The following is a 12,890-nucleotide window of genomic DNA, read 5'->3' on the forward strand; positions in this document are numbered from 1 at the left end:
TAAGTTTATTCTTTTTTATGGGTTATTAGATCAGCAATTACTTAAAAGGCAACATTTTTTATATTTATTTCATTTCTAAAAAATAAATTATAAGAATACTAAACAAAAGTTGATTAGTAAGGATATAAATTAAACTTTAAGCTTATAATTATGCAAGAAACATGACTAATAAAAGAATAGGAAAACAACGACGGCAAAAACTGTAATGTCCGCTACAAAAAAAGGGTAAATAAAAGATAATGGCTTACACGCTAATAACAGCCCTTACATGACTGTGCTATAGTATACTTACTATACAAGTTACAACCATCTAGGCAGGTAGCTACGATACCTTTTGGGCACTTTACACACACACACACAGACGTGCACGCACGCACAGACACTCACACACACACACACACTCAATACTACTTTGAGCTGTCCCAACATTCTTTAGTTGAAATTAAACCTTTGACGGGAGAACAAGTGAATTTCTTGTGAACAAAAATTATCAAAACACATTGTGTAATAATAAAATAAGTTATAATCAATAATGTAAAGTGAAATAATGATTATCTAAAGAGTGATTATGTCTGAAAAAGAGGTAGGTTGTCATTTTAAATCATTTGTTATACTTATTTTTTGATAAAAAAGTAATGAATTGTAAAACTTAACAGGTTGTTCTTGGACGTTTTGTTCTTTTCATGAATTTACACTCAATTTATTTTATAGTTTAGATGGCTGAACAGATCTAACTATCTATCTATTTCTAGCAAGCAAAATACCTATATACTGATTTAAATCTTTATAATGCTAGCCTAATATATCTAATGTTCAAATTGTATTTTTAATAGAATTTTTTTTATATGAGAAAATTATAATTTAAAACTTCTAAAAATGAATCTAAAATTAACACCTTACACAATAAGTGCCTTTCTTAAACACAGCAGAGATGGACTAAAACCATCCTAATCGAATACTAAATTTGCCTGATTTTGCCTTTCCTGAAGTCTTTTATTTCTAACAAAAAGGCTTAGTTTAATATCATTACCCTCTAATATATTATTTTATTATCATCTCAAAATCATAAAAACAAACATTTTGTTTTTATATTTTGTAGGTAATTGTTTTATTACTTAGGCCAGAATGTATTATGAAATAATAATACTTTTATTATTGAAATAAAAAGATACCTGAACTTTGAAAGATTACCCATTTTTTTATTTTATCACTTCGGGTTTGCGCCCCTAGCATTTAGAATCTATATAAAGGAAGGGGGCAAAAAATTATGTGTAGCTTTCTTAAAATAAACTCAAATGGTTCAGAGGCTAGCTAGCCAGATTTCAACGGACAGACATAAAATAAACCTTACGAATTGATATAATACTATCGGATACTTATCCCATTTTAGATTTTAAAATAAAATTTTAAAAAAAACACATTTTTAGAAGGGTGGATTTCTTTTGAGAGGATGAAGATAAACTCCCCTAAATTAGTTATAAGCCTTCCCTGTACCTAATCAGCTAGATATATTGTATTACTTTTATATAAAAAAGAAAGAATTTATGTAATCAAATGATCATTCTAAAATCAAATAATCAAAATTTAACCTAAACATAGCAAACATAATACTTTCGGTTTCTACTCCAAATATAATTAATGTGAAGCACTTTTTATGCACCTATTTTTTCTCGTATTGAGTTGATTGAGGAGTATTTAGTATGTATATAAGTTGTGAGGAGGTATGAAAGATTAGTTAATGAATCGCCGGTAGGAAGGTTACTCATTTCTTTACACACGGTACAGTTAGGACTTGTAAAGACTATAATTTGTTACTTTATTTAAGGTCCAAACTTCGTTTACGAATTTTATATTATTATTTATAACAACAAAAAATAATATGCCCACAACAAGTGCAGCATTAAAAAAAAACCTAACAATATTTTCATACAGAAAATTTTTTATGTAAAATTATTTAGTGAATAAGTTATTTTTATTCGTCTGCTTATTCTACTTTTAAATTCGTCAAAAAAAAAACAATAAGTTTTTAGTCCAGCTTAGTAATAAACTTTCTTGTGAAGCAATATGACTATTACAACAAAATATCTATTTTCAGCTTTAAGTTTTAAATCAGAAAGTCTGTGAAAGTCCTAACATAATTAAAACTATGAAATGAGCAGGTTTTATAAAGTGGTCAGTAATCAAGAAAGTGAGAGTTTATTAGAGAATAGGGTTAAAGTATAGCAGAGATATGACAATGGCAAATAGATTAATTTATGTCTTGATTTTTAATCTCATTATAACAGACATTGAAAGGAAAATATAATATTGGTATAATTGTAAACAAAGTCATTTGTCTTCAGACAGACCAGAAATTTTGTTAATTTGTTGAAATTCAAAGAATTTTTTAAAAAATTTTTAGTATTCTTTATTATTCATATAAAGTGTTCTCTTTATACACTGCTCTTATTTATCCTCCTTTCAATTGTTATCACTTACGTTTTCCCTTAAAGTGCCTTGTTGAGCACAGAACCCCCCCCCCACTCCCATTATTTTTAAACATAATTGAAAATAAGGGGGATAGTTTTTCGTTTTTTTGTTCATTACTTTAGGTCATAATTAGATCAGGCTATTTTGGGTATTGGATAGCCCCACAGGGTTAGGTCATCGCAGTATAGGTTTAAGTGCTCTATAAGAACTTTAAGGGATAGCACCTTATCGCTAAGGTAAGATATCTGAAAGATACATAATGCATCACTAAGAGCAACCATTTAACTTATTATATAAATTATTGCAATAATTAACGTGGTCTGATCTTTAGAATCACTTCATCAGCAATAGTAATAAAGATTCAAATAACAATTAGGTATAATAATAATAAGGAATTTATGTAGTAGAAGCATTTTAATAATCTATGTCTTTTAGTTTTTAACTTATTTGAATAGTCCGCTGAGATCTTACAAAGATTCAAATAGATCATAGGAAAGTTTTAGGCTATTTTTAAACATTCAATTCTTGTTATGAGTTTTGCTTTTCTGTAGTATTTTTCCTCCCCAATACTAATGCGCAGCAGCTAGCTACCTTTTAACGTTATTCTGTCAATGAATTTTCAGAGTATACATCTCTGTGAGTGCAGATAAATATTTTGTTTTGATGTATCTCATTTCTCTCTCTCTCCATTTACTTTTCATCAATGATAATTACACCGACGATTGGGACATTCTTACAAAACCAACATTTCAAACAAAAAATATTTAGCAACGGAATTAAATTTTAATACAAGAAGAATATAATGTGCTTAATGAAAATTATCTTCTATGTAGTAGAGCTTTGATAAGCTAACAACAGTTTTAATATAAAAACATTTAGTTAGAAATGTTAAAAAATGAAATTTTAGTTTATAAGTCAATTAATTTGATTAAATTGACGTTTTGAAATCCTTCATAAACAAGGAATGTAGAGCAATACGATACCCCAGTTTTAAAACTATTTAAGTAAAAACAATAATTATTGTTATGAGAAATTCTTGTAGATTGTGTGTAATATTGAATGAACATCATCGGAGACTTTGACATTATGAACCTTTTAAAGGCGCTCTGTCATTAACAATTTTATTATTGACTTAACTTTAATTTGATATGTTAGACAATAATAGATATTATATAAGAGCATTATAAAAAATAAAATGCCTATGTTTTGTTTATGAACCTTTAAGAATTTTTATATCATGTGAACTTAGGCTTTATGTGTTATGTATATTTTCGTATTAATGCGTATTAATTTATCTGCCAGTGGCCTCTCCTACCCTTTTTATTTAATATTTACAAAAAAACATTAAAAAAAGCCTAAAAAAAAAAAAAAAAATTTGGTAATATGCTTATTTTCAACTCATAACTAAACCATTTAGAATCCAATCAAAGAACCAAAAAGTCTACTATTTTTCTTTCTATTTTGCCTGTCTCTCATATGTTTGGATACAGAAACAAGTGAATAATAGATTTAATGTCTACATAGAAAAGCAAAATTAGAAGAAAGGTTCATACTGAAAGACATATTTATTTAAAAGCAATTTTATTCCTAAAGATATACTACTGATGGACGTGCTCTTCCTTGTTTTATTAAAAAAAAATAAAAAGGTTTTTTTTATCTATCCTTTTACCCCGTACAACTTGATAAACACGCACACACAATATGTGCAATTCAATTTAAAGGCTTACAAGCAAGCAACCATACATACAAACAAATATGTTTCTTTTAAATTATGTAAAGAAAACATAATTTACAGGGTGCGCCACATAAAACCGGACTTTTTCTAAATTGTAAACAAATGAACATAAAATAGTCAATTTTAAAGATTTTATTAAATTTTAAAAACTGGCAAGCAAACTAGGTATATGACTATTAGATCTTTGAATAAAATCGCCGCCAGCATAAATCACCGCCTCTACCTGCCTCTTCAACCGCCGGCAGTCCCAGGTCAAAATGTACCTGTACAAGCTGGCGAAGTTCTCCTTGATAGTGGCAATGAGGGAGGTCTTTGTGGTATGAGCACGTCTATTGGTGCATGCTTAAAAGTAGCTCCAGGCCCAAAAGTCCATTGAATTAAGATCGGGCTGCTGGGAGGCCACATTTCCTTAGGATTGTGAGTAACCGCAGGATCCAAATTCACCCAACTTTAAGCTACCCTTTGACACAGAGGCCTTTATTTGGACCATAGTTAAGCTAGAACGACGTTCTATACCTTTTTGGAAATGGCATGAAGATTCAGCTAGGGTTGTCAGCGCAATTCACAGTCTAAAATGTTTTTTTAAGTTCCATATGGGTCTTTAACGTCGAGAACCGAGAAATTTTCACGATTTTACACGATTTTTGACATATCTAAATCTGCCACGTTTCACTTTGCCGTAGTACTACAGCCAAGCCATTTTAGATAGAGAGCTCTAGTCTTTTCTAGTGTCTTACTTATGTATCTAGCAGTATCCCCAGCAAGTTGCATAACTCTACCTCATCTACAGATGGGCTGAGGTCTGATTTAGTGGGCCCTAGTCGAGATTCCAGATTATATCACCAGCGCATTTCGAATCTGCCTTGTTGAACAAAAGCGCGGCCAGCTCGGAGTACGAGCCCATCTTCGTCCAAAGATTTTTTTGTGCTAAAAGGTCATTACCTAAGCTTTTTATAGTGGGGTCAACCATCCTGATTGGTCAAGTAGTTTTGACGCTATGACCGTTTTAAAAAAGTCCGGTTTTATGTGGCGCACCCTGTACATCTTTATCCTAGTGTTGGCCCAAAAACTTAAGGAACTTTTATCGAATTTTGATGATTTCAAACTATTAATTTTAAAACTTTTTAAAAAAACATTATAGCCTTCTAACAGTTTATTTAATCATCGGGAATGTTTATTTTTTTGTCCATTACCTTGTCCATTAAGATTTCAGGATCTTCTTTAGTGATTGTATAAAAGCGTTGCTTCTAAAAACTTTTCCTACAAATTAACCCTAGAAATCTATTTCAGTACAAAGGCCATTTTTACCGACTTGGATTTCGTGCTCTGGCAAAAAATGCACAATTTTTAATCATCATGTTTTAAGCTTTATCTTGGGCGTACACAAAAATGCGTAAATTGCAAGGAAATTTTGCGCATGGCGTTTTTGTATTGAAGCAAAAGTATCTTCAACAATATGACAATATTTAAAAACTACAAAAATGATTTTTAGAAAACTAACATTGTTAAACAAATTTTGGGGGAGTTTTCATTAGTTTTGAAGATGCTTAGACCACCCCAAAATTGGAGAGGGGGGGATCTTATTTATTTCCAAAAAAAATTGCAGGTGCCTTTACACTCCCTTGCGTTCATTTCAGGCTTGCAAAAGACAAAGCAGTAAGGTATTATTGACTTAAGCTAAATAAAGATATTTAAAGGTACTAGTCCGAATTGGATGTACTTTTTAGTGAATCTTTATAGAGGGATGGTTTAAAGTTATTTTCCTAACCTCCCCAAGTGTATCTGCTAGTTAGTAATAATCTATTAGGCTTAGGATATTAATACATTAAAAACCAAACAGATTATTTATAACCCATTGACTCATCTCTGTATCTCTAACTTCATCTAAATTATATCAGAAATATTTTACAAAATTAAAAGGATATTTAATTACTTTCAAATGCACGAAAATTATTATCTTTAGCCTTGAATATTCCTTTTGTGGGAATTTAATTTTAGATTCTAAAGTAATAAATAATTCTGAGAGGTTCTAGGAAAGTAAATCAAAGTAATTTTTGCAAGGTAGAAATATGATTTGATTAAGTTAGGACATTTCTAGTATGGCTTCGAAACCGATTAATATCCGCTGGATTAGAACCGGTTTTTAGTCAAAAAATCATGTATAGCATCGTATTCTAGACAATTTACCACGTACATTGAAATGAAATTATATCATTTTTCATTTCAAATCCGCGAAAAGCTGTCTATATTGCGATGCAATGAATAACTATTATATTTGTAAGAAGCAAATTATTTCCAGACTAACAAGCTTTGTCAACATAAGTTTTCGTTAACTTTCAACTACAATCGAAAGAACATCTTGACTTAAAATTGCTTTTAAACTTTCAATATATTATGAAAAACAATGATAAAACTTTCCTCTAAAATGGATACAAAATGGCATGCACAAACAAAAAATATAATTGTATTCAATCTATCAAAACTTAAAACTTCCTAATACCCTAAATTATACTTAAAATGTATAGTTTGATAAAAATATAACGAAAATGTGTGACCTAATTGTACATTTTAGGATTATTAAAGAAGTATTCTTATAAAACCGTAAAATAATAGATTAGCTAAAAGTGTAAACAAACCATTTAATCTATTTTCTTGACAGGTAGTTTCATTAAATCACTGAATCTTATCATATAAGTATTAAAAATGGGTCATTAAACCTGAGCTGGATCTTAAAATCATTTTAGTGGTGAGCCAGATCGAGGTGAGCCGAATTTCAGCCAATCACAGCGCGGCATTTCATAAAATGTTGTGAAACATTAGTGGAAAGTTGGCTCACCCCGATCTGGCTCACCACTAAAATGATTTAAAGATCCAGCTTTGTTCATGAAAAAATATAGATCATATACATATGTCAATTTTCTCAGCGATTTTCAGTCAGACGAACAAAAGGACAGACGAACTATGGTTAAAGAGAAATTGTGTTGGTTAAATTTTTTTTTGCTATTATACAATTTAGCTGGTTTTATAATTACTTTTTTCGTTTGATATCGCGACCACACACGTACCCAAAAGCACACACAGGCACACACATATGTATATAAGTTCTAAATGTTCCAAAAATACCCCAATTCAACATGATATCACATAATGGGCAGGGAGGGAGTGGACAATGGCTAACTAATTAATATAGACTCCTTCTTTTCCTTAATCTGTACAAGTTACCAGGCTTTTAGCATAAGTATTTTGTGAAGGATTATAATCTTATCCATTGACTCATCCCTGCATCCCTGTATAAAATGTGAAAATAACGGGTCCCCTTATCAACGCTCCTCAAGGTTTTTGATTGAATCTTGCGATCATATAATACTAGGGAGGGAGGGGACATTGGGCTATTTATTGCACTAGTCCCCAAAGTTTTGTAATAATATTTTTCTATTTGTTGGCTTAATAACTTTGGAAACTTTGAATTTTGATCAGTTGGTTCATAAAGTTGAGTGCCTAAACCTATCAAGCACTATTGTAATCTACAGAAGTGGTAATTATGTGAATCGTCATTGGGGATATACATCAATTTATCGGCCATTGGCTTATCCTTTTAGATTCCTGTAATAATACACAATATATTGATTTATTAAAGATCAACCAATGATACAGCAAATATCAGTTTTTGACAGGTATAGATTGATAGATAGATAACAAGACAAGTTACTTACAAATCCACATACACAGAAATACGCTTGCAGCAGATATTATTTATATACCAACATATTATATGTCTGGTATATTTTATCAAAAGAGCCTAGATTTACTGAAAATTTTCCATGATTGCTTATATTTTAACTGTATTTTATTTTACTGTGCTAATTTTTGTTAGCTTGGTATTGCTACATTGGTATAATGCACAAAATTGTCCTTTAATTTCTATTTTAATCCCTTCCCTATTGTTAGAGAAGCAGCCATTGGTAATTTTTATAGAGAACATTTTTGTTTTTATACATGATTCTACATACATATGATCTTATGGGTGACATGATAGTCATGAACAATGAAATGCATTTGTCTCTCTATCTTTCTATCCTATTTGCTATCTTGGTATCTATTTATTTTGTATGACATGATAGTCATGAAGGATGACACATATCGTCGTGTCTTTGACAATTCTAACCTCTCTAAAGTTTTAGACTAAAAAGATACTCTGAAATTGTTTAGAATTAGATGCATTTAATTTTTTTAATAATACTTTATTTTTTTATCCACTAGACTCCTTATAACCGTTTGCAAGATATTAAAGGACAGGTATAATATATCAGAGATTTAAACTTTAAAGGGATAAGAGTAAGACTGTGACCGATAAATTGATGTACATCCCCAATGATGATAATCAAAATTACCCCTTCTGTAGATTTCAATTAATGAACCAACTAATCAAAATACAATAAAAGTCCCCAAAGTTGTACATCAACGTATATAACACTTTTGGTCATAGTGTAATAAAAAGCCCAATGTCCCCTTTCTCCCTTTATCTTTCAAGCTAATGTTTTAAAACTACTTTTAACTTTTATAAATGTTGTCAATAAAATCACTTTTTTATCACGATTTTTTTTATAAATATTAAATATAAAACTATGTGGTGGAGCGTCCCTTTGATAAATGTTGATACCTGACTAAAACAAACTTAATCTACAACACCTTAACAACAATATCTCTCCTCTAGCTGTCAAGGTCGTAAAAGGAATAATGTTCTTTACATCTACAGGGTGAAAACAATTAAAAGAGATAATTTACAGTTACCAGCAAAGATCTTATGGTTTTCAGCTATTTATAGCACTAATAAGTCATCGTTTTTTGTCATATCGATTACAGACTTTGCATGATGATTCCTGTAACACTTAGGTACAATTTAGAAAGAGATGAAAAAATCGTAAACAAATTTTTTTTGGCAACAATTTTTGATATGTTCATCTGATTTTTGGAATAATGATTCCTAGGACAACACTATAATAAGCGAAGCATCTCCATAATCAAGTCCTAAATAAGTCTTTATACTTACAAATTAATATTCTGCTTATTAAGTTTATTTTCGTTCGTTCTTCTGTTTCATTTCTGAGCTTCGCTTTTATGAATGTAGTCATTTTTGTTCTTAAAATCTAATTGTCGCACCCTGTATAATGGGCTAGGTTTATGTCGAAGTTCAAGTTAAAGATTTAGATCTATGTTATGTTTAGAAAATCATGACTGCTTGATTATCACCTATATCAGTCATCAACAAACGTTCTTTACTTATTTATTCATATTCAAGAAAAGAATAGTTATTATGGCATCGTATTAAAGACAGCTTTCCCCGGATATTAAAATGAAAAATTATAAAATTTAAAACAGCTTTGTTAGACCGTAGGGGCCGAAGGAAAGGATATTATTTCTATGATTTTGATTTTCGTGGAAAATTGTTTGTAATAAGATGTAATACATGATTTTTCAGTATGGCTGAGAACCTGTTCTAACCCAGAGGTTATTAATCGGTTTTGAAACCATACTGGATAGCATTTACTTTAAATATGATTAAAACATAATATTGAGTAATTATAGTAAATATAAATACTTTTTTACTAAGATTCCAGCTGTATGTTTTATCAATATAAAAAAAAAATTATTTTGGGTGTATTGGTCATTTTTGAACGTATCTAGGGCATTGGAGTATTTTTTTACTGTCCTTCAAACTATCAATTCTATAAAAAGCTTTAAAAGTAAATTCTTTGATTTAGGTTTATTTGACGAAAGGACCCAAAATATCAAATAGAAAGACATATTGAAATTGTTATTCCATTGCGCAGATACTCTAAATGTAAGTATATGTCAGTCGTATTATGACCATTTAAAGATCTTGAAGAAAATATTTGTTTTGCCATCATTAATGTATTTGGCTTGTTGATGCTGCTTTACTTATGTACAAAACTGTCCTTGTTATAATTATTTGTATCAAAATATTGAAAGCTGCAGAGCTTCTCTTGAAATGTGTCATGATACCATAGTGAACAGATTGATGGATGAGCAGCGAGAGATGAACAACTCTCAATATAGATCCTTAAAAAACCATTCACAAAATAAAATTCCTTAAATTCACTCCTTTTTAGATTCAGACCATTTGGATACAGCAAACCTTATTTATTATACAAGGACATGTTTTTTCGACGCCCCTAGCCTCTATTTTAAAGTAAAGGTCAGAAAATATCTTAAAACCATCACAAGACATTTATAAAGCATCCCTTATCCCTTAGCTCTAGACAAATAAAACCTTACTACTTTATTTTATAGGATTTTCAAATTCTTAATCCCTATATTCCTGCCAAAATCTGAGGAATGTTGAAATATAATGATTTCGCTGATAATGAGCTAGAGATAATTTTTTTCGCGTTGTTGCCCGAAAAAGTGCATTTTTCTAAATGTCTAAAAGCGTTCGCTATAATTTGTAGTCACTGCAGGAATAAATGAATATGCAAGTTTAACCAAAAAAAAGATATACTTTTTGAGATGACAAATAAAAATAAAAATATTTGAATTTAATGGATGTAGAATAAACTTTGATATTATGACAGGGGATGTTTCAATTTCCCCTCTCGTTTATTGTTTAGCTCGTTTATCCAGTAGGAGGGGAAGGGATGGGGTACAGGGGGTATATGGAGGTATCTTTAATTTAGCTAGCTGTGAGTATCACTTCATAAGAGTATATGAAAATCTAGTACAACATCCAAGTAATTTTATATCGTTGGATATATTTAACTTTCCTTTAATTCCTGGCATAAAAAGCGAGCTCTTTAATGTTAAATGTTAAGTACTTTATTGTTGCATTATGAAAACCAATTTAAAATTGATAGTAATATTATTTAGAGCTAATTTTCTTTAATGATAATTAGCGCAAATTTTAATTATTTTTTTACAGTCTTTTTATTAAGTATTATATACTAAACGATATTTTTTTTTAAAACCAAACGCTACTTATTTTAGAAAAAAATACATTTCGGTTAATGACCAAAGCATTTAATGCTTAAATATACACTGTTGCATTATGCGGAACCTGTCATCATAGGGGAATTGGTCTTGAGCCGTTTAAAACAAATGCAGAAATGTCTGGCAAAAGACCTGTGTGTGCTCTATGCAATAGGAATCTTTAACCTTATTCCAAGTCAAATAATCAAATCAAAGTCATACGAATGGCCAAGGGTGAAGGTAAAGGGGTGTTTACCCCCATCAAACATTGAAACCCCTTGTTTTATCCCCCTCAATTTTTTTTAAAAATACAGTAGATTACCTCCTTCAACTTTGGAAACCTCTCATTTTGCCCCTATCAAAATTAAAAAGCTTTGGCGTCCCTGGGATACGGTACAATGGCTACTGTGTTACTTGTTCTCTATTTGATAATGTAGAATGATATTTTATCATTGCATCGTGAATTATACTTGTCACGAGATTTTCAGTAAAATTGCCACGCTATTCCTTTTTAGTCAAGGAGCCATTTCAGAAATTTTTAGGTCATCAAATTAAATTAAAGAAATTTAATGATATATGTTTGCTTTTCTGTTTCATTATCATAAACTAGCGGCTACGCCCCTAGAAGCCCCTCTTGGCCTCATTTTTTTTATTTGAGTTTCAATAAAAGAATCGTTTTTTTCGGTGGGGGGTTGTCATCTTTTATTGGGAGGTTGAAGAAACCTTCTTTTGACCTATCAGACGCTTCACTGTAAAGGAGAACTATATCGGTTTAGCGGTTAGCGATATCCTTCATTACATACAAAAAAGCTTACTACTTAAGGTTTTATTTTTTCTGCGGTACTTCTAAAATATTCTTTCTGTTTTTTTTATTAAGATATTTTTTCCATTTTAGGTATGTGCAATCTTAATGAGGGAAAGCTAAACAAGGATGACCACATTCAGCTCAAAATCTAAAAAAATTAACTAAAAAGTAGTAGTATTTTTTGCTCCTTAAAGCACGTGAGAAAACAAAGAATGTGTTATCTAAAAAATGCACTTACAATCTGCCATCAAAAACAATCACCAAACATTTTTTACATCTCAATCTCTCCCTGTCCAGTAGATTTTAGTAGATTTTTTCTAGTTATTTTAGTAGATTTCCTCATAGAGGGGGGCATTGGGCTATTTATTGCACTAGTCCCCAAAGTTTTATATTAAAGTTTTCAATTATTAGTTGGATTAATAACTTTGAGGACTTTAATCGATTTTTTGAATGGTTGGTTCATTATGTTGAGTGTCTAAACAGTACAACCACTAATTGTAATCTTGTATATCATTGTTGGGGATGTTCATAAATTTGCCGTCCTTTGTCTTATCCCATTAAATCCCTGGAATTTCCTGCAATTCTATTCTACATCCATATTCAACGATGGCATACACAATTCAGATTTTCAAATCCCAAAATAGCTCTGCTACTAGAGACATATGAAGTAATTTATCCAAAGGGAAATAGTTAAAATGGCACATTTACTTTTTTTACTGTGAAAAAACCTGGCATAATTGTCTACTTGTTAGGACACTTCATACCTTTAATTGTAAAATATTACTCCATAGTTCAATTTTAAAAGTTAATAGACAGTTTAAACATTTTTGGTGCAATATTAATATTTCAATTATGGCTCCAAAACCGATTAAATTTGAATCGGTTCTCAGGCATACT

General features: G+C 30.4%; 1 protein-coding gene across 1 annotated transcript in view; it reads left to right on the plus strand.

The window, feature by feature from the left end:
- Positions 1-434: 434 nt before the first annotated feature.
- The window catches only part of LOC145313849 (uncharacterized), a 238,241-nt gene continuing 225,785 nt past the window's right edge, over positions 435-12,890 (plus strand). Inside the window, exon 1 of the mRNA XM_080153492.1 lies at positions 435-583. Coding sequence (XP_080009618.1) covers positions 569-583 — 15 coding nt within the window. The 5' untranslated portion in view covers positions 435-568. The remainder of the gene's footprint in view (positions 584-12,890) is intronic.

The sequence above is a fragment of the Acartia tonsa genome, chromosome 3, assembly GCF_053477335.1.
Source record: "Acartia tonsa isolate MP-2025a chromosome 3, ASM5347733v1, whole genome shotgun sequence".
Taxonomy (NCBI): Eukaryota; Metazoa; Arthropoda; class Copepoda; order Calanoida; family Acartiidae; genus Acartia; species Acartia tonsa.